This window comes from Talpa occidentalis, unplaced genomic scaffold (assembly GCF_014898055.3).
Source record: "Talpa occidentalis isolate TD23 unplaced genomic scaffold, MPIMG_talOcc4v2.1 talOcc4.10, whole genome shotgun sequence".
In the NCBI taxonomy this organism is placed as follows: Eukaryota; Metazoa; Chordata; class Mammalia; order Eulipotyphla; family Talpidae; genus Talpa; species Talpa occidentalis.
In genome coordinates, this window is record NW_023600993.1 from 40,325,555 (window position 1) to 40,348,962 (window position 23,408).

At 41.3% G+C, this 23,408-nt stretch overlaps 1 protein-coding gene across 7 annotated transcripts in view; it reads right to left on the bottom strand.

Moving 5' to 3' along the window:
• ARHGEF3 (Rho guanine nucleotide exchange factor 3) overlaps nucleotides 1–23,408 on the bottom strand; it is a 265,843-nt gene that overhangs the window by 108,412 nt on the left and 134,023 nt on the right. For all 7 annotated transcript variants that reach the window (XM_054694777.1, XM_054694790.1, XM_054694770.1 and 4 more), the window contains one exon: nucleotides 19,249–19,311. In XM_054694777.1, coding sequence (XP_054550752.1) covers nucleotides 19,249–19,311 — 63 coding nt within the window. The remainder of the gene's footprint in view (nucleotides 1–19,248; nucleotides 19,312–23,408) is intronic.

Here is a 23,408-nt window from a genome sequence, read left to right on the forward strand (position 1 = left end):
GATCCTTAAAGATAGAAAAACAAGCACTCTGGGCTGGCTGCCCGCCAAATGACAGCGGGATACATTACAGACACTTAGTGGAAAACTGTGATGCTGAACCCTCGTTCTCCCAAATGGGTTGCATGCATGGATGACTGTGGTCATCAGTAAAGGCATTCTAAATATTTACCCTTGAACCTAAAATAAAATTTAACTTCTAAAATTACACCCCCAAAAAGACAAGTGTTATTTTTCAATTCCACTACTTTGCTTATGGCCCCAGTCATGTCATTTCACTCAGTTTTATTCCCAAGGCAGAAGACCTGCAGTCTAGAGGGGAGAGGAAGGGAGGGAGGGAGGAAGAGGGAGAGAGGGGGAAGGGGAGAGGGGGAGGGAGAGAGAGAGAGAGAGAGAGAGAGAGAGAGAGAGAGAATGTGTCTGGCAGTGAGAGGGGAGATACAGGCTGAGGCCTGTCCTGATGTGCAGTGGAGACATCTACACCCGAAGGGGGCTGGGTTATCTGCTTCTATACCAGCCAATCCCAATGAAAAACAGTAAGTTAATGAAAGAAACATAACTTGGGGTACAGGGGGAGCATGGAAAAGTAAGAGGAGGAGGAAGATGAGGAAAAAGAAAATGGCCTATGTCTAATATCTGTCTTGAAGGACAGTGACTCGAGATATTTAGGAACATCAACCATTTTCTCTAGCTCTTTACCTCACAGCCTTCAAATACTGACATGGGGCTGAAGGATTCTTATGTCATCAAATTTTATACCGTAATTTCACTTGTCCATTAGTTGCTGATAGGCAGACTGTTTTTTATGAAAGTTTTATTACACTAGTAATTCATGAACATGCACCCTCCTCACAGATATGTCTTCAGTCAGTCCAGGTTCCTCCTCCTTCTTTCCCCACAACTACACTCTAGTCCTATCCCCACCCCCACCTCCATCCCTATGCATTTGCATGTATAAATCTATAGATATGCCCCCTCATTTACTTGTATCTCTCTTTGTAATTTTCCCAACAGTATACTTGGAGTATTTTAATTTTTATTTCATGATAGCAGCTGACACCTTTGCTGTAATAAAACTGGAATTAAGAAAAATCTAGAGGCTTGGTTAGACGCTTTGCTCTGCCTCCCAAGTCAGTGGATTTACTTCTTCATAATCTCAATAAGGTCTAAGCAATGTTATTTCTCTGAAAATTTATATTAGAGCTTTTCCAAATCCGTGGTGCCCACTCTCCTTTTAAAACTAACTGGAGACCAAAGCCTGTTGCAACAGCACCCAAGTCTGCAACAATGGACCATGGTTCTTCAGCTGCCAGATCGCATGACTGATCACAGGCCAAGATAATGGCAATAATTAAAATTTTAAGGTTTAAAAAACCCACAGTGGAGACTGTGAATTACCTTCCTAATATCTATTCCCTCCTTCTCTGTTCCTTTTTGTGTACATATTTAGTCCACCCCCACTGTATAACCTGAGACATTCTGCACAGCCATTTTCTGGGGGCTGTTATTAGTCCAGGGATGAACGTGAGACTTAACATGTCTAATCACACTGTAAGGAAAGGACTAATTTCCTTAAAAATGGAAGCACACTGTCTCAATGGCTGCTGGAAGCCATCTTGCAACCATAGGGAGGGGCAGCTGGAGAGACTGGGAGCTGGAAAGGACATGGGTGTTTGGTAGAAATTGAGAGCTGAGTCAACCCTGAACCCCTGTTCTGATTCTGGGAGCCAAAGTCTCCTTTCTGTCTAAAGCTCTCTGAGGCTGCTGTGGGCAGTTGACCAGCAAATCACACCTCTTCCCGTAGGCCAAGGAAAGTAGATCTGCATTTATGTGAAGTCAGAGATTTTTTTTTTTTTAAGATTTATTTATTTATGCATATAAGAGCTGGGGTACAGGTCAGCAGTGTGGGGGTGAAAGGATTCTTAATGGTATCTCTGCAACAGGCCTCTGGGGCAGCTGCCTTGCACTGCCGCCTTATCACTGACATTGTTTACAGCTGCCAGTGGACAGTGATGATAAAAATAAAAAAGCAGATAGGCTTCAGCTAGCTTTTCATTACTTTCAAATTCTCTGCCAATTCATCACCTTATTACCTTAAACCTAGCCATAATTCCCCTCCTCCAACTCAATCTTGATATAATTCTGATTAAGGAAACACATGATATTAAAATCTAGTTATTGACATCTTAATTGCTAATTTATCACATGGTAACTTATGGTTTCTTTGTTCATGCTTTTAGTAGCAAGATCTGCCATTTTGAATGATCATGAGCATACCTAATGTTACGAGATATATGCAACCAGAGTAACGTGAAAAGAAAATATCGGTGTACTTATAGTGACAAAGCCCAGGTATGGCTAGTTTGTTTTCCTGATTTATAAGGAAAGGGACTATAAATTGGAGTTTAGCAAAAAATATATGTGATTTTTTTCCAACCTAAATTTATAGACCCTATGAAAGTCACTGGAGACTTTAACAAGGGGTGTAACATGATCTGATATATATATTTTAAAATATCAGTCTAGTGAGTGTGGGATGAAGGACGGTGAAGCAAATAAAATGCACCAAGGTCACTTCCTGTTCAGAGCTGGCAATGGCCAGTTGGAAGGAGGGCAACACCACTGCCTCTTGCGCAGAGGCTGCTAAAGAACAGACATTTTCTCTTTATGAGTGGTCTCTGGGCCTGAGACTAACAAGCAATGCCACAGCAGTAAAGCACCTCCGACCCTCTGTTTAGGGAAAGGAGAGGAGGTTCAAGGCCAGAAGGGATCATTGTGAGGGTCAGTGAGGCTTGGAGGGAACAAACCTCACCCACCTCAGTTTCCTGTAAGGCTTGTTCTGTTCTATAGACCAGAGGAGCTGCTGCACTCTGCAGCCAGCACTGTGAACTCTCAGTAAATGGTGGTCAGTGCTAGGATGGGGTCTTCCCCTTCTGGTGCCTTTGATCTGGGATCCTGATAAGAGGAAGGGCAGAACATGGAAGAGTCTCAGGGGCCATCTTGCCTTGCAGAAATCAAGGGATGGCCCCCGATGATCTAAAAATCCAGGGGTTTAAGGTGATCAAAGCCCAATTATGTCACCTAGGGTTGGAACAAAACCAGTGCAAATTCTTCAAATATCAAATACAAGATCTATGTTGTCCAGATGAAAGCCTGCAATAGGAATCATTCTTCTAGCAGGGAAAACAAGGAAACCTGAGACTAGAAGAGGGACCAGCAATGGCTAAAGCAGGACTCCATGCAATTGTCTAGATCTGGGTGTCTTCTCTTGATTCATTTGCAAAAGTGGGCTCTGGATCACCCACTTCCTACCAGGAGCCTGTGTTTATAACACAGGGTGCTGGGGGGTGGGGAGCGGAAAGGCCTAGAACTGCTGGCCCTCAGGATAAGATCTGCTGGAGGCCTACAGGGAGCAAGAAGTAGAGTCCACCACTGCCAATTCCTGAACTGGGTTCCGAAGCTCCTGCCGGACAGCACTCAGTATTCCTCTCTCCCCAAAACCAGAGAGCGTCTCCTTTACACACTTACTCCTTTTTATTTTGAGAGAGGAACTTTTCTAATCTGGTTTTTGTTTACCATTTGTTTCCTTTTTTTTTTTTTTTTTAACCCCCTTGCTTCCAAATGTCTACAGTCCAAGAAGCAGCAGCTCCACTTCCACTGGTCTATACTTAGGATAGTTCTCAAGTGACCCCCAAAACCCATATGCAGTAAAAGAGGCCACACTAACAAATGTGGTTTCCTCTGGTCAATCTGATACAAAGTAAATGCTACAGATTCTCATCCACAGCTTGAGATGAGGGAGCAAAAGGATGTGTAAGCCCCTGAGTTCTTGGCCCATCCACCTGTTGGGAATCTATAAAGAACAGTCCAGAGGCAAAGGCCATGGAGGGAGCCAGGAGTGAGGAGCAGAAGCAGTTTGTTGCATGTAAGAAAGGCAACAAAAACCCTGGAAATTGACCTATGATCTACTCAGGATTCTCTCTACTCCACAAATCCCCTCGCCCCAAGCCCACCTTGAACCCAGATCCGCTTAACAGCTATTGTTGAGCCAGTATCAAACCACTTTTTAAGAGGGTGGGGCAATACTCTTTACCCAAGTCCCTGTTCTTATTCCAAGGGCTAAACAAAAAGCTTTTATCAAGATTATTTTACTAGGCGACATGGCACAAAGGCTGCAGTTCCTTTGGAGTCTGAAGGTCAACAGTGCTGCTCTTGTTTTAATTTGTGGCTCCTCTACAAGGCCAAGGCTGAATAGGGCTCACCCCTCTCCCCAGTCCAGGATCTCCTTGGCAATATGCACTCATTTAAAGACTCACAAAAAGGATGAGGCTTCTGTGGGCAGCTGACCAAGGCTGATCGGCAAATTGTAGCTCTTGCCTTTTCTTTGGCCCTGTCATTAATTTTTTTTTCAGGTCAATGAAAATGTTACTAACACTCCTCCATTGGAAAATGTTTGTGGTTGTGCTGAGAGTGCCTGTTACAACTGCTGACAAAGGATTCCAAAAACCAAAGGACACAAGAGTCAAATGAACCCCCTAGTTTTTTCCACTTCATTTAGGCTGAGACCTTGGACTGCTTCATTAACATCCTTGCTTTCACTCCTACTCACATGAAGGGGCTGTTGTTGTTTTCTCTAATGAGTCACATCTGGTATGTTTTAGAAGGCATGTGTTATGGACTGAATGTTTGTCCTCCCCAAATTCATTTGTTGAAACCTTAGCTGTTCCCGCCCCTCACAAGCTGATGGTATTTGGAGGTGGGGCCTTTGGGGAGTAATTAGATTTTGATGAAATCATGAGGGTGGGGTTCCCAGGATGCAACAAGTATCTTTATAAAGGAGGAAAAGAGACCCTGAGCTGTCTCCCTTTTTGCACCATGAGAAGACCCAGGGGGAAGAGGAGGAGGTGGTTGTCTGCAAGCCAGGAAGAAAGATCTCACTAAGAACTCAATCTTCTGGTTCTGTGATCTTGGAGTTTCCAGCTCCAGAACTCTAAGAAAGAAATGTGATAGCAGCCTGAGTTAAGACAGCATCCAAATTAAAGAATAGTATTGTATTTGCCACAATAAAAAAGGTAAGGTGTGCATTAGTATCCCTACCTGCTCATGTCTTCTTCCACCATCTCAGAGGTTGGAGCGAACAGCTTGAAGAAAACTTAGATAATGGTCTCCCTTCATTCACCAACATCTAACGTATTTACCTTCTAGGCTTCTAGCTGAGAAACCCATTGTACTCAACATATCATGGGCCCACGGAACTTTGGCACTGAAAAGGATGTAATCTGATTGCATTACTTTATAGATGTGGAAACTGAGGCCCAGAAAGGTGAAGCAACAGGGTCAAGGTCTGACAGCTCTACAATGACAAAAGTCCAAAGAAAACCTAAGTCTTCTAATCCATGCTGAGAAGTGCCCATCAACTCAAGGCAGTAAAGACACAAGGCTCTACACATGTTCCTTACACCTGTCTGCTCCACAGCCAGCCGAAACCTGGACACATTCAGGAAAAAGAGGCAGCCTCCTGTTGGTTGTCTGCATCTAGTCTTGGCCTCTTCTAAGTGATTCTTCCCTCAACAGTCAGAAGAATCTTTTCAAAACTCATGCCATACTCTTGCTTAACCTCATCCCTCTCCTCACTAACATGGTCTGCAGTTCTCAGGACAACCTCCCAAATCTTAAGCATGTTCTTTAAAGCTCTGCATGGCCTGGTTCCTTCTGACCACTCTAGTCTTACCATCCGCCGCCTACCAATCACACCAGCCTGTAAAGCAACAGCCATCATTTGCCACAGGATCCTTGCTGCAACTCTTTTGCTCTCCCCTTTAACGCAATGAACATCTCCATTTCTTTCAGATCTTACTTCCCCAAAGAAGTCTTTCTTTTTTTTTTTTTTTAATAGAGGCATGTTTTATTTATTTATTTATTTGTTTGTTTGTTTTTTGTTTATACATGCACTGAGTACAGTCAGAAGCGCAGGAGGGTGAGAGAATTCACCAGAGCCAGAGCAGGGAGCAGAGCAGGCAGAAGGACCGAAGTACACTGCTGAGGGGAGCAGTGGGCAGCAGGAGAGATCTGCGCGCCATGTGGGACCCTCCTCCGGATGTGGGACCCTCCTCCAGTGGCCGGGGAGCAGCCGGGGATCAGCCGGGGATCGAACCGGCACTGCAGAGGCCGCGGGCAGCTTCGCAACCCAGAGCTCAACCGCTGCGCTACCGGGGAGGCCCCCCAAAGAAGTCTTTCTTGACCTTTCATGATTAAGTCTAGATTCTTTAGATGACCTTAGAAGATGTGTCTCTTAATTTCAAAGTTTGTATTTTCACTTGTTAGGATATCCGAGTTACTATGATTGATTAATGTCTGCCTCCTCCATTGGACTGTAAGTCACCAGAACCTTGACTGTCTTGTTCATCATTCTATCCTCTCACAGTGCAAGGGTAGGAAATACTCCATTAACAGGAATATGAATGAAAGAATAAGTGATAAGTAAAACAATTTTAAAATATATGTGAGGTCCTACAGGAGCTGAGAGTCTAGAAATGTCTCCCAAGTCACCTGGACATCAGGAAGCTATTCAAGATCAATGCTCGTTAGCATCAACCTCTCCAGGAGAGGGGAATAACTCACTAGTTTTCCTCTGAGAGGCACACTTGCTTCTTCAAGACCACATCACATAAAATAACATTTCAAAGTCTACTCAGTAAAATGTCACTCTTCTGCCAATGATGTGAGACCTTCAGTCAAACATAACCTCCCAAATTAAACAAAACCTCCAGGGTCCCGGTGGCAATTTTGTTCCTTACTGTGGTTTCCTGAGACCCCATAAACCAAGCCCTTTCTTATATAACACACAGAGATAACTGTCCCTTCATACCATCCCTGTTTTCAGACACATTCTTCGTGACCGTTGCCAGCAGCCGGCTCATTTCTCAGACAGTCCTCCACTCCCTGTGGGGACAGTGAGCACATGGCAGGCTTATTTCAACAATCTGACAATAATTTAAATTAAATTTTAACCTCAATTGCTGGTTGTATTTTGGATAGAGACCATCGCAGAGGAACACAGCAACACTTAAAACAGCAATCTGGCAGAGACATGATGTGGCGGTGCATGGCCTGGCCAGACAGCAGACAGACTGCCATGGCAAAGCACAGGGAGCCGTCAGCAGCTACAAAAGAGGGCACTTTCAGAAACATAATTACACACAAACCCCATTTCTATGTGAAGGCAAAGCAACATGAAATATCGACCCTAAGGGGAGACAGTTTTTGTAAGGTCAACATTTTTAGCCAAACTTAATATTTAAATCTGTGTAATCTAAGCCTTGTTAAAAAGATGTATTCTCTATTGAATTTAGTGAACTTCTGTGACTTTTCACTGTAGACAAGTGGCTGATGAGATGTCATTCCTGAGCGTGGACCTCTTGTTCAAAGTGGATCAACTTCTGCTATTTTTAGGTCAATTATCAGCCTTGAGGGTTATTTGCAAACAAAAACTACCTCAACTTTCTTTTAAGTTATTAGCATTCTTAAGCTGAATTGATCAAGTCCATTCTGGGGTCTATTCCACCCTTATTTCATTTTCCACTGTCTTTGAAGCTTGTTGTCAATAAAAGACATTTTGAAACATGGCCCTATTTCTCTTCTCTAAAAAAGATAAACTAAACACACAGAGCAAAAAGGAAGCTAAAAGTAGGGTGAGCATGGCAGGTGTCCTGCATCACTTTCCCTGCAGAGGACAGCAAGAGCAAATGAATTCCACCCCAGGCCTGTTGGGAGAAGGGGGTATTCTAGCTCCTGGGTCTCTCCAAAACAGTTCCTTTACTCTCTTCACAGGATTTCTTCAAGATGCAAAGCACAGTGACATGTAAAAGCAATCACCAGAACACATTCTGGGGTGAGAGGCAAGTGATGTACTGGCAGTTCACTGTTTTTTAAGAGGCCTAGATAGCACTCCTCTCCATTAATTGGGATCAGCCAGGGATGAGTGGGTTTGACAGCTCCTTACCCGCCTCTCTCCTTCGAGGACTGCATGGTGGGCACCAAGAGCAGCGTGCCACACGCAATAAATACCGGCTAAGTGGAAAGGTATGGAGGCTTCAAGAGGAGACTGTTTTTCATCTGAACAGAAAATTTCCGTTCTGACCATTATCCTGAGAGATTCCTGCAGTTTCAAATGAGTTAGACGTGAAAGCACTGACTTGAACAATTCCACATCTGTAGAAATCATGTGTACATTCCACAGTGCTTCTATCCTCTTATCTTCAGACTGAGTCATTTTATTAGCTCGTAAAAGCCTGACATTATGTTCATTTATCTTGCTTTGTATACCACAAGGTCTTGTCAGGTAGGCCTCGGTTTGGCCTCTGGTTTTACTGATTTTTTTTTTTTTGAATGAGAAAATGCAAATATGTAGAGAGAAGAAGACAGACATTCTTAAAATGTTGCCAGGATACCAGTTTATGTTTACAGTAACCTTCCAAAGACAGCACGAAACACATGAATAATGAAGTGCTTGCTCGTTCATTTAGCCATCATGTTAATTGGATACACCCTGTGCCAGACAACATCCCAGATGCTGGGAATATGGCAGAAAACAAAACAACAGTTCTATTCTAGGGTAGACAGATACTCATACATTAACAGTACAAAATGTGGCAGTGATAACAAATACATGAAGAAACAAGTTGGGTAAGAAAAGTAAGGAGTACAAGGTGAGGGGTGTAGAATGGAAAGCCTATCTGAGAATATTTGAGCAGATACCTGAAGTAAAATAGGAAAGACAGTCACAAGGATGTCTGAGGGAGCTTTCCACATAGATAGGAATAGCAATTGCCAGACCCCCTGTGGCATGAGTGTGTAGAAGAATAAGAGGAGGGCCAGGGTGGTGGGCACCAGAGGAAAAGGGGGCAGGGCTAGGTGACAAAATCCAGAAAAGGCCACATGACTGAGAGTGCAGGGCCTTGAAGGCCACTAGGCAGGTGTAACTGCCACAGAGGGAGACAAGAGAGACAGTGTGATTCAGGCTTAACAGGAACCCCTAGCTGCTGTGTTGAAAGTAAGCAGCAGAGTAAAAGGCAGAAGACCAACTGGGAGGTCCCTGGACTCATATCCAGGCTGGAGATGAGGAGGCCTGATGAAAGTGGTCCAGCTGGTAAAGGTGATAATGGTGTGTTTCTGGCTCCATTTAAATGCCGAGCTAGGGGTTTCCCTGGTGGCACAGGGGTTAAGTCTCAGCACTATGAAGCTATCAGCAGCCACTGCAGCACAAGTCCCATCCCCAGCCAGGGAGCTGACCCACATGGTGCAGCAGACCTCTCCTGTGTCATCTATATTTCAGTCAATCCTCCTGTTCTGCTCTCCACTCTGTCTCTGATGAATCCTCTCACCCCCCGTACCTCTAGCCTACACCCCAGCTCTTGTGTTCATAAATAAAACTTGAAAAAAATAATAAAATAATAAAATAAAAATAATAAAACTTGAAAAAAAATAAATGCAGAGCTAGTGGAGGTGTTCATGACTATTCACCACTGATGGACACTCTTTGGATGTGAATAAAGCTTTGCAGAATGAAATCAACAGCTAAGGCATTGTTTTAAATGCTTCTATTAATTATTTACAGAAGTGGCTCATTTAAAAATAAACTTGTCTGTTCCAAAAATGACTTAGAACTTTACAACTTTCTAGTTTTAAGCAACACATATATATCATCTTTATTTCCCTCTTCCTGGAATCACTTATCTTTTATGACAGTTACCAAATTTACATTTGGAAACCATGCATTCAACAAATCTTGATTGAGGGCTGGATACCTATCAGGCACTTTCTTGGACCAAGGAGACAGAAGTGCCCACAATAGACAATATCCCTGTCTATGGCCAAGTCCATGCTCCTGGGTTACTCTACAATATCAACAATAAGTGCTCACTTGTGCCAGGCACTGTGCCACAGCCCTGCTTTCATTTCTTTAATCCTTCAGCAACCCTACAATCATCTGCGTTTTCCAGCCAAGGAAACCATAACACAGAGGAGTTGAACACATTGTCCAAGGTCACACAGCTAGAAAGTGAAGACAGAACTCTTAGCTTCATTTGGATTTAAGGGACAATTGACCCCCCGAGCAACATGGGCACTTACACATGGGTTTTTTCCAGCCATGGGTTCTACATTCATGGATTCAACCAACCGCATGGGTTGGTAGAATCCCCAGGTGCAGAACCTGAGTATATGAAAGGATGACTATAAATTATATGCAGATTTTCAACTGCAAGGTCAGTCCCCAACCCCCACACTGCTCAAGGGTCAACTGTACAATAGAGAACCTGGGGACCAATACTTCCATTCCCAGTTTCCTGGATCATGTTGGGCAGGATACTTGACTTGTTTCAGTTTCAATTTCCCATGTACAAAATGAAATGCACCCAACTAAATAATCTCTCAGGTCCTTCCAGGTCTAAACATTCTAGAGATCTCTGGACCCCACTGTCCCAGGGCCTAATACCGAAACTGTAAGGACAACACAGAGCTGAAGCTTTTGCACAAAGTAAAATGAAGCACTTTACTGACTAAAGCTTTGGATTTACCAACTAGAAGAAAATAAGTAAATTTTAAGGCTACTCTAAGGCAGAAAATTGCTAGCAGCAGAATCTGTAGCAAAAATTCTTTCTTTCAAAGCCAACCATCTAGAATTATCCCCTTACCAAAGGAGAAAACCAGCCCCGGGCACAGCTGAGACGTGTCATCTATGTGCTTCATTAACTTGTAACAAAATCAAAAGCAGGACCCACTTGTCTGCAGATGACTGATTCTTAAGTTTTCCTTCCTTCAGTGCCAGTCACAGAATATAGCTCAATAAATACCAGTTGATTGAATTAGTGAATGCCTCAATGAATTTCTAAAGAATGAACAAATGGACTCATTAATTCTACAGTAGTGAATATTTCCTTGTAAGGAATTTATATATAGACCTGGCCAGCAAAAGCATCACTTTCTTCTGCCATACAAAGGTGAAGAAAACCCTTTAGATGTATTGATTTTAATGTTCAGCAGAAAATTCCAATTTTAGAAAATTACAGTTTGAGGTGTGTGGGGAGTAAAAGAAATCTCATTTATAGCACTGTAAGAGGGGGGAAAAATGAGTCTGCTCAGGAAACAAATACAATAAACACCTGGGGTTCCCTGCAGGATTTCTAAGGAGTTAATCCAAAGCTGGCATTTTCGGTTGCTGAAGATAAACCCGTGATTCAGCTCAAGGGCTTCACTGTTGGTAGCAGCCATGACTGTTGCTTACAGAGAAATCACCTGCACATTCTGGATCGACTCTCTTCATCCTACACAGTAGGATGGAAGGAGCTATACAAGCCATGAAAATTCTCCTGGACCTATTATTGTTTTGACATTTTTCAGAAGTTACCCAAAAATTTAAGTATCAATCAAGTAATGTCAGATGTCTGTGTACACTAAATGTCAAGGAAAAAACCAACCTACTACTGTTTAAGAGAAAATGAGTATCAGGCACAACTAAGAAAAGCAAGGGAAAAAAAAAAAGAAAAACAGCTTCTATTATTAAAACCAGGAATATATAACCAGATCAAAGATGGGACTTGATGAAATTACTTAAGTCATTTGAGGGAAAACTCAATTAGTTGGGAACGGAAGCCTAGATGGAACTTCCTAACCAAGATCATTTATATAATTTTCAGGTGGACAGAGCCAGGCTACATTTCAGAAAAGAGCCATGAGCGAAAGTGTTTGTAAACAATGATTTTCTAGTGACTTTTATATTGCAAATAATTCCAGTTAAAATAGAGTTAATGATGAAATACATGTGGCTGTTAGCTCAATCCTATTTGATTTTGTAAATGATATGCAGTAATCATACCTGAGCAACTAATTTTTCCCTTTTAAATAGTCACTTTATATTTTATGCTAAAGTATTTAGCAGTAAATTACAGGCATCATGACATACTACCCCTAAATATTTCTGTATTCATCGGAAAAAAATAACATTTGTCTACCCTAAAATTATTTTTGAACAGCAAGAACAGCAGAGAAGATCTTTAACTAAAATACTAGGGTGATTCAAGTTGTCTATTTCAAAAAACCAAATTGGTCTCAAAGAAAAATCTTAATAGTGAGTGTCGAGAACTGATTTCACGTTCGTGGCAAAATCCTCCTAAGAAGAGATTTTCATCATTCTCCCCATGCCTGATTTTGTATGTTTTACATTTTCTCCTTTTAAACACAAATGATCGCACACACCAGTAGCTGCAAATTAAATTTATATTTGTTTATTTTTATGTCAGTCTCTAGAATTGCAAGAGAAATACAGTACTACAGTTTATCTAGTTGACGGAGCCATCAACTAGAATCCTAAGGCTCCCAGGCACTCCATGGATAAAATTCAAGACATCCATAGGCTTGGGTAGAAAAAAAAATGCATCTTCAGTTTCACTAACAACTGAAATTTAGCATTTTCTTCCAGCATGAATGTCACAGAAGCACTGTGTGACCACATGTCACAGAAGCACTGCAGACCTGTCACTTTGTCACCATAGAATTTGCTGTATTTTCAAATCATGGCGTGGTTGGTACAGGTATTTCAAAATATCATTTATCACATCGTCTCATGGAAGGTACAGTAATGGTCAGACTTGTTGCCAGATGAGTCTTGTTACTGCATTCACTAAGAACCACATATGTAACACTCACCACAAATTTGTTATTTAAATTATTTCATAACTGTATTTCAAATCATCTGGGTTTTGTTGCAATTGTATGCATTTTATTTTAAGCACATATAAATGGTCTTCTGGGGGAAGGAGGTGTTCGTAAGTTTCAGAAGATGCCAAAGGTTAAGAACTTTTGGAACTCAATCTCCCTGCCCCTGTAATTCCATCCTCTCAACATAATTAGTATCCACAATGCAATGAATATTCAATGTACCCTTATTTCTTTACATGGACAAATGCACATGCAAACAGGTAGAAGCCTAATTATTATATAATATGTTCTGTAACTGAGTTTTACACTTATATTTTCATGTCTCTATATAATTCAGGCATTCATGCTGTTTCTAGAGTTTGGTTATTACTTTAAAATGCTGCAGTAAAGCTCCTTGCATGTATGTTTCTTCATATATATGTATTAATTTCACAATCAATTCTATTTATGGAACACTTGCGCCAAAAACAAATATCCTCAAATTTAACCATAAAGTCAATTTTGTGTTATGAAATCAACAGTAACAATAACTAGTATTTTTTTGGTGCTAACTATGGGGTCAGGTCCTAAGTGTTTTATATGTATTAACTCATTTTAATTACTCCCACTTTAAGGCAGGAAACTCTTAATATTTCAGTTTAAAAGGTGAGGGAACAGAGGTACAAAGAAGTGTTCAGTCTCTGAACTACCACAGTTTGTAATTCTGATGGTAAATTCAAACAAATAGGTATTCTTAGGTAGAAGACCCCTCCCTTAACATGGGCTCTATCAATGTCCCTTTGAAGGGGAATAGCAAACAATGCTAGGCTTTGTGATAGCATTAACTTCTCAGGGTGCATCCTGAAGCTCTTTTGAATGACTTTGTCACTGGGTTTTTCAAGAGGGGGTCAAACAGAAAAGATCACAATGATTGTTACAATCCTACACCTAGTCAGTTGGCCCAAGGCAAGATGGAAAGAGTCTACGACAACAAAGAGCCAATTTTCCATCAGAGATGCAGTGCAGGAACAACCTTGGACTCGGCATAGGGCCTGCACTGCCTTTGCTCAAATGGTTTCACGAGCAGCAAGTACGAATCATTCATCCAAATTGGGAAAAATACTAACAGGTTAAATATAAGTATGTGCTAATAAAGAACCAATCTCAGGGGCAGGCCTGGTCTCCTTGGTGATAAGAGCTTTATTAAAATCTCCCATATAATTCATCAAGGCCTCACATTGACCAGGCAAGGCTAATCTCTCCAGTTAGCAAGTTCCAGAACAGACCAAGAGAAACAAAACCACAGTACTGGTATCTTTTTTCATTATCTGGACTCTGCTGAGCAGAGATAAAATAATCCTACTGCTATTCTGTGTCTGGTTTAACATATCCTAGCAATGAAACGTCATTTAGCTTAATGGAGCTCTCCCAGCTTCAATATCAATTCTTGTGCTTTGAGTATCTCTGTAACAGGGGTACGTAATCAGGAAATGTGGGCAGTAGAAATTTGGGGATGCATGCCAATGAGCCCCGCTGAGTGTCCTACACATCTAGCACCAGAAGCCATGGAGCCAAATGCTTGCTTCTCCTTTCTTTCCTGTCTGGAGGAAGTGTGGAATCCAACCCTCGTGGCCTTGAATGTACAATGAGCTGGGATTTTGAGTAAATTGCTTATATCTCTGAGCTTTAGTTTCTTCATCTGCAAAAAGAGGATATAAGACCCCCATGGTTATAGGCCAGTGTGAGGGTTAAATAGACCCCATCCCACACGGTCTAGGCACATGTTCCCATAGAAAAGCCCCACCAGCATGGAAAGGATAGCCTGCCCCCAGCTCCACCACCTGCAGCTCCATCTCACCATTTAAGACGGGGGACTGGCCCTGCCAGAGGCGGTGACAGGGCCTTCTCCTAAGGAAGACAAGTGAGCAAATGCCCCATACCAAGTCACAGACTTAAAAGAGACCAGAGACCTAAAGAGAGCAGGCCAAAGAAATCTGACAATCCCCTACTCTGTGAGTTTCCATATGAGTCACTCAATTGCTCTGAACTACTTTCCCACCTCTCACTACCATAAGTATAAACCTGCTCACGGGTTTAAAAATATTCGTACCATTCTAGTCAGGAATTTCATATTTTATTCTACCGATAAAAGAGATTACACAAAGATATTCTTGGATGTTCGTCAGTGTTATTTATAATAGTGAAGTGTTGGAACTTATCTAAATGTCTAATAAAGGATTGATTAAATAAATTTGGTGCCTCCATTTGACAAAGTACTTCAGTTATTAAAAGTAATGTTCTTGAATATTTCAGGATATGATGACATAATCTGAATATAGTAAATGAAAACTGAGGAGTAACTTAACATGTGGTATGATCCCAACTTTTATAGACTGTGTGCTTATATAAACTTTAAAAGACAGCTGCAAATGTATCATCTCTTTAGGGATACCTGTGCATTACAAGTTTATAGACAGGCAAGGTAGCAATGACATTAAACTCAGCAGAGCAAGGGGTTTGCAAGGGCATTTGGCTTTGCTGTTAAGGGTATATTTTTCAGATACATTCACAGCTACCTGTAGTTTTATATTATCCTTTATACCACTTTGTATGTCTTCAGTGTTTCATGATGAGACATTTTTTAAGTGAAAATATATACATAGCAGGAAGGAAATACACTAAAATATAACCACTACTTTCAAGTGGAATTATTAATAAATTCTATTGTTCATATTTTCCAGATTTTCTACACAAAACATGCATTCCTTTTCATCTTTTTTATATAGTTATTTTCATTGGAAATGATTTTTATGCCCACCCATACTCATTTGTTTTTGAGAAGGGATATTTGGTACTAAGCAGTGCCTTACAGAGGGGGGCCCACCTGGCCCTTCTGCCAATGATTTTTCTCGAGGCACCATGTACTCTGGCTGTTTGCAAGGGTATCCTTCATCTATTAGAATTTAAACTAGAAAAGTGATGTGGGGGAAGTGATGTCCCTGAAACCATCCCACTTGTATCCTCTGACGTGAGAAGAGATTTGTAGGCGGCTGCTGGGAGCATTCTCCACGCTGCAAATTGTTCTCCAAAGTATAGGTTGCTTTTTTTTCCTCCTGGAAGAGTTTGTATTCTATCCTGCCAGGAAGCTGGGAGCTCAGCCAGAAGATTGGGTGAAGTGGTGGGAAACAATAGAGACCAATTTTATCTTCAACTAGTATGGACTCTCCAGTCATAATTCATTTTGCACCAAGTGCTGGGGGTTGGTGGGAGGGAGAATAATTCTTTGGAGAGATGTCACAGTGCCTTAAAACCCTTCCAGTTTCCTTTCTAAGAAGAACTTTTAAAACGGGGTCTTGACGGGGCCTCCATGGGGCTCATGAAATCATACATCAATTTAGTAAAATTTTCTGGAGTCCAGTCTTATCACCAGATTCCCGACAGCTCAAGACTCCCCAAACAATTGAGGATCCCTGTTCTTTGAGAATAAGCTCTTTTCTTAGCTTACCCACTCCTATTTGATCTCTAAGCTGGGCCAAGTTCAATAAGAGGTTGGAGAGGAGTTTAGTAGGAAAACTGCTTCCCAGGCACCTATGAGATTCATCATTCAAAGCTCTAAAATCCAGCAAGCTATGAGTGGGAATGGTTGCTATTATCATCACTCAGATACCCTAAAAGTCTGTACATGTACTTTTTCATCAGAAGGGAAACACTGTTAACATTTCCCAGCTGTACATTACAGATATATTTCTTTCAAGGGGGTACATGTGTTGATCCCACATATACATTGGGAGGGCTTACTGTTCTGTTTTGTTTTTTTTTAACCCATGAGTAAGTACTTACCAAGAGTCCACTGCGTATGCAACATTGAATGGGGACCCAACAGAAACTTTACATGATCCCCTAAAGACTCCTACCCACCCCCCACCCCCCTATCTAGCAACTTCTTGTCCAAAGCACACATCTGGTGAATGTCTTTCTACTTATTAAATGAAATAAAAATTGAGAGTTACTAATATTACTTTCCCAAACCCTCGCATCCTCTGCGGTATGAGTCATTCATTGGAAGCCACATTTTTTCATATACTTTCCACTACACATAAAAACATGTTCAAAACAAGTCTTCAGAATTGCTAATTACTAGTTAAGGGAACTTTGACTCTACTGGATACCAGCAATTAATAGCACCATTGGGTAGCCTACAAAGGCCATTTATTTATTAGAACAGTTAATTTATTGGATTCAGATATTTATTTAGACATTACTACCTTTATAGCAAAACATCTCTACTTAATTCAACTTATCTTTACTGCTGTGGCCTCATCTGGATGTGTCAACCCCCCTGTTACATCTATATGACTCTGATTGTCCTTAAACCTGAAAGACACCAGTTTTCATATGTCATCTTTGCCGAAATTCAAGAAAAATGCCAGACAATCAGAAAGGATTTTGGCCATGGCTGAATTTCTCAGCATAAAGGTAGATTTGTTTTCTATAAAACTCTATTTACTGTGAAAAACATGATAGATGAGACTGTTTAAAGGGGGGGAGGGAGGAAGAAAGATTGAGAGAGGCGAGAGAGAGAGAGAGAAAGAAGTCTTATGCAACTGCATGAGGAGAAAATACATCAAATCATTCATTATCTGAGACTTAAGTGACCTTGATGAGAAGGCAAGGTCATTAATGCCAATCAGTAGAACTCATGAATAAGAGAGTTTAGTGCTTCTTTGATACAAAGTTTCTAGAGATTTTTTCCTGAAAAACATAGTTGAGAAAAAATGTACAATGAAGCATGATCTTAGAAATGACTTGGATTAAAGTCTTTCCTAAGACATTACACCTCCCTGGGTTTCTACTTCCTTATTTTCAAAGTGAGAAGAATGGAATATGTGGTAGCCAAGGGCTCTTTACATTCTGAAATTCAATGACCCTAATAATTTGTACAAAATTGAAAACGTTTACACACAAAAAAACTTGTCACTGATAAGGGAAGTTCTATAGATGCCACTTACTAATAATAAAACATTCAGTAAATAAAGTAAGTTCCAAAAGCAAAACCCAGAAGAACATCATCTTTTTTGTCACGTTACCATGGTAACTTAGTAAACTTACCCAACTCCATCAATCTGATGGCCTAAAGACTGGAACAAACACCATATGGTGAAATAAAGATGTGCAAGTACATTAATTAGGTGCCAGCTCAGGCTCACTCTACCATGGTTGTCTGCATCACAGGAAACTGTGATAATTAAAAATAACTAAATAAAAGAGCATTGTTTATATTGGCAAATAAATGCCATCAGATGAGAACCCAATAGTCTCTGTTCAATGGAGTTTCAAATTTTCACAATGGCTTCAGAAGACCTAATCTCACACCTTAAAAAAAAAAAAAAAGAGGAAATAGGTGCCAGAGAGAAATAATTTGTTTAAGGTCATATGGTTAGTTGCAGGCAGAGCCAGGGCCATGTCCCTCTTCCAAATTCTTGACATAGAAGCCTCGTTATCTCATCACAATGGTTTTTTTTTAGTTTTTACAGAGGAAAGAGAACTGGGAGTGACATTCAATGAATGATTAAACTCCAAGGAAGTGTGAAAGATGAGTAGACATGGGGAGCCCAGGAAGCCCTGAAGCCAAGTGCCCAGAAAATGGGGCCCAGGTAGGCTTCCAAATTGTGTCAGTGGGGAGACAAGAAGGCAAAGCAAAGAAAACTGCTGAAATTAAATTTCCAAGGGACATGGGTCTGATAAGTCCAAGACAGCTTTTCCCCTCTATCATCATCCACACTCAGCTGCCCTGTCACTTACACATCCTTTGCAAACTTCTGCTTTTACAGAAAAAACAAAATATCTAGGCAGCAATTCCTGCCCACTTGTGTCTGTGCAAGTGTCTTATACTCTTCTGGCCCCTTTTCTAATAAACTTGGTCTTTAAATAAAAACAAAACAAAACACCACTCTATTTAGTGGTTGTCTGGTATGTGCCAGGCAATGTCCTTGGTGTTCTCATTTCTGTTGTTTTATTTGACCCTCACAAAAACTGTTAGGGTAAGTCTTTCCATCCCTATTTTCCAAATGAGAAAACACAGATGAAGAAAGGGGTCACACAAATGGTCAGTGTAGAATTTTGATTCAAAATATGTGCCCCATCCAAGGCCACTCACTTGGTCATGCTGCTGGAGGTCCCTGGTCTTTGGGCCACCCAGCTGCCCGCACTGGACCAATTTGTTAACTTCCCCCAAAGGGGGACAAACATCTGGTCCACTGCCTTGAACCAGCTCTAAAACAGAGCAGCATTTACCTAGCTTCCACCCAGATGCACTGAGTTCATAATTCATTTTATGAGAGAAAAGATATGGGCAATAAACAATGTGGCTTGGAAGTTTAAGTTGGCCACACAGTTTCCTACAATTAAATGAAATGTCTTTTAAAATGAGTTTGCCCCCCAGGTTACAACCTCTATAGTTGGATGATGGATGCCCGCTTAAAGCACATGATATATTAACAAATCCAGATATAAAAGCTGTCCTTGTGGCAGGAAAGTAGGAAGAACTGTACTCACACTTATGTCGAGACTACAGAGGCTGACAGCATCCTCATCTTGGGTGCTCTGCTTCCGTTTTCGCTGCAAAAAAAAAAAGAGAGAGAGAAAACAAAGTTCAAATGTAAATAGGGATAATGGCTTTGATTAAGGGGGGGAAAGCAATTGAATCGCACAAGCCATGCTTATCATTTTTACCTTGTTACCCAAAACCATAAACCAAGTTATATAAATGAACAGTTCTCAGAAAGCCTAAGAAATTCTGGGAAACTATTAAGCTCTAAGATAATTGGAGACATTATATAGTTCTTATTCATTCTTCTACAGTGTATTTCTTTTTTTTTTTTTCCCTAAATGTCTCCATACATCAGGACTTAGAAATTTAGATACTAAGTTCCGGTTCTAACTTGAAAGAAGACACTAGACTGGAAAGGAAACCCAATTTGCTTAAAGATATTCCATTTTTAGAGCTTCTTTTTACTTACTTGGGTAATTTATAATTGTTCTGAACCTCATCCAGGGTCCAGGTTATCACACAAACCCATAATGTAATCATAAAGACATAATGCTGGAAAGAACCTTAGACATCCCCAGCGTTCCTCTGTTATAGCCATAAGCACTGAGGTTCAGAAAAGGCTTTACTTGAACTGAAATTATATTTAAAGTGAACTTATGGCAAAGGAAGTGTGCCAGGTTAAATGCAAAAAAAAAAAAAAAAAACATTTCTTCCTCTTTATAAAAAGAAGAAATTTCATCTGCAAACCACAAAGATATATCCACTTCTCTTCTTATCCCCAGCTCAAGCAACCAGGCAAGTATTTTTTGAGTCCCTAACTTGTGACTGGTGATGTCTCCTGGCCCATTGGCAAAAAGCCACCAAAGGGCCAGGATCATCAGCATGAGGTAACAGTGGAGTCTAGAGATACTTGGAGTCTTCGATCCTTAAAGAAGTCCAACCTCTTCCTCTTCTCTTATCAGACCGTAAGTGTGAACATGGGCAGATAGTAGAAAGCAATAAGAGCTGTCCTTGTTGGGCTTGTTACAATTGTTCTAGTATTTATTCAATTCAACAAAGATTTGTTGAGCATCTACTATATGCCAGGCCCTGTGTTTGCTCCCAGAACTACAAAAAGGTCAGTAACTCCCATGGTTAAGGAACTCACATTCATGTAGACAAGACAGATGCTGATATGACTAAAATAATACAGTAAGATCCAAACATCCTAGGGAAAGTCACTTCATTTCTATGTGTCGCCCTTTCTCAATTCTAACATGAGGATGATATTAACTCCAATTCTTGAAGGGGAAGAACAAACTTGGTAATGCAGCTTAGTGCCTAGCACGGTGCCTGATGCACAGTAGGTACTTAAAATGTGGGGCAGAATCCATTGGAAGTGAAGGAGTAATTAATTTGGTCTTGTGGGGATTGGGGAGGAGGAATTTAAACAAGCCTGAAGGATGAATTAGAGTTTTCCAAACAAAGATGAGGAGGGGGTTGGGCCTCTTTTCCCCACTACTATTCAAAGTAGTGGGATTCTAGATTCCATATGTTATTCCACCTGAGCAGTGGGATGATTTAGAGACCAAAGCCATGAACCATCTCTGGGGATGCTAAATCAGTCATTCCAGGATAATGTGCAGGAATCCACATTAACAAGCCCACCAAGTGATTTTCTAGGGAATCAAATACTCTCTACTCAGGGGCTTTGAGCAATAAGGCAAGGCACACAGCAGGAGCACAATAAATGGCAGCTGTGTCACATATTACTCAACTGTGAGCAACACAGATATGTGCTCTGATCTAGTATTGACAGTTTATGGCATTTTATGGCATTACAGTTCCATTCTTAGGATTCAATGATTTTGTCAACATGACACGTCAATAATAATTTGTTACTCTCAGAAGATCATACTGGTAAAGGAGAGGAAATAATAATAATCATAATAACAGTAATACTAGCAATAATAATAACAGTAATGTAAGTTCTTTTCCTTTTAGGTCAGCCTTCTCCAGATCAACACACTACCCAGTGCTTGAATCCAGCCTCCCTAACTCAACAAGCCTCAAGCATCAAACCCAGAAGAAAACATCCTCTCATGGTCCCAATTAAGACACAGCCACCTAATCTGGGATAGGATGATCTCCATAAGAAATTCACACATTTTACAAAATAAAAGCTGTGTGAATTACCAATGTGAATGTCCTTTTTGATTTCCATTACATAGGATGGTAGCTGACCTCTACTAGCAAAGACGGAGTCTGAAGTTTACACGCTGGGCTTGAAGCAAACATTTCACATAGCGCTTGTTCATTCACTGTGTGTTCACTGAGCCTTGTGGATGCACGAAGTCCTGCTCTGGGTCCCAAGACTCAACAATGAATTGGATAAGCATGCTCCCTGCTCATTAATTGGCAGAAAACAAAATAATTACAGATTGTGATCTCTGCCATGAATGAGTCAGGTAAGATGTGATTGAGACAGTGACTGTCAAGGAAGACCCGTTTTAGAAAGAGAATTTAATTTTGGTGGACCATGAAGGCCACATTCCCAGAACTTGGTGTAGTACCTGATGCATGGGTGACTCTCCTTGGAATGATATTTATTATTTTTGTGGATGCCCTTGGTCCTGCTCCCTTTAAGGAGTTTCTCCTCTTCACCAATTACCCAACTAATTCCAGGAGGGGCACAGGTAGAGTGGAGGGGACCAAACGGATACCACTTCCACCAGCCCAGCCAGCCTAATCAGCCCGGTCACCCCAGGTGATGAAGGGCATGCAGGTGAAAGAACCCCCAGCATGTGTTATACATCCCACCCAGGAATGACTAAATGTCACCCAAGAACTAAAATATTGGGGAGACAAGCTCAGGCCAGTGATCTAAAGAACATTTCATGAAAGAAATCACCGGGAAATTTAAACCCTGGAGACAAGGACCAGTGAGCATCCCAGAAAGCAGAGGGTTAGGCAGGCGCTACATCATTTTAAACTTCACCAAAGTGAATAATGACAATAATCAGACTGATAATAATGGCAACTTCAGCCTACTACACACTCACTAGATGTCAACTACAGAGCTACATTCTCACACACCTGATCTCATGTGATGGTGATCATGATGCCCCCGAGGTAACAGGGACCAGGATTTATCTCCATTTTAGGAGGAGGAGATGGAAGCTCACAGAGGAGCTGGGACCTAACCCAAAATTCTAAAAATGAGCAAGTGGCAGAGCCTAGATTGAAACCAGGGTCTGTCTGGTTCAAACTCTCTGCTTCCCTCTCATTCTCTCCTGTTCCAGAATGAGAAGGCACAGCATGCTTGCAAAGCAGTTCTTCAGAAGTATTGAACATGAAGAATTCAGGAGCAAAGCACCTTTATAATTTTTATTCTACTAGAGAATTGCTCTTGAAGACGGTACACCTGTCTATACTGGAGACATCCTGGGGGCCTTTCTGGTTTTAAAAGTCATCGCTGCCTGCTATCAGGTAGGTCAGGAACTGAGCCAAGTCACTGCCATTTTACTTCCTCTGCATGTCAGAAACCATGGACAGGTTGCCTGAGGGAGATCATCTGGAGGGATACTGGCTGTGCACTGTCTGCCTTTGCACACTTGATCTCACAGATTCTCAGTCAACTTGAGGAGCCCTGGACCCACCCTGTTAGTCTTGTCAAATTTACTGAAGTGAATGTACAGTCCATGTCCCCTTCATAAAGCACCTCGGTGAGCCCAGTAACTGTTCTGTAGTCTGAACTGCCTGATTTGAGCACATAACTTTAAACCCCAATGCCCTATGTTGAGGGCAATAAATAATTTCTGAATGAGTTCCTAAAAAAAAAAAGAATGCATAAAGGAGGCCATTGTTATTGAGGTGACACCCTTCCCTTCCGCTAACCACCTGGCTGCCAAAATTAAGTCCAAACCTCAACAGCAAAGATCACTGAAGGCTGAAATTCATCAACCTCAAATTTCCTTGGAGACTCAAAACCTGCAAGTTCAAGCTACAATTCTTGGTTTTCAATTAAAAGTATCAGCAGGGACATTTATTCCTCAAAATACATAGAAATGGAGAGCAGTCGTGACAGCTGAGGCACTGGCCCAAGGGGCATGGCAGTGACCTCCACTCCTACAAGAAGGAATGGAAGCTTCATTCAATGGTGAGCACACCCCTACCCAAGGCATGT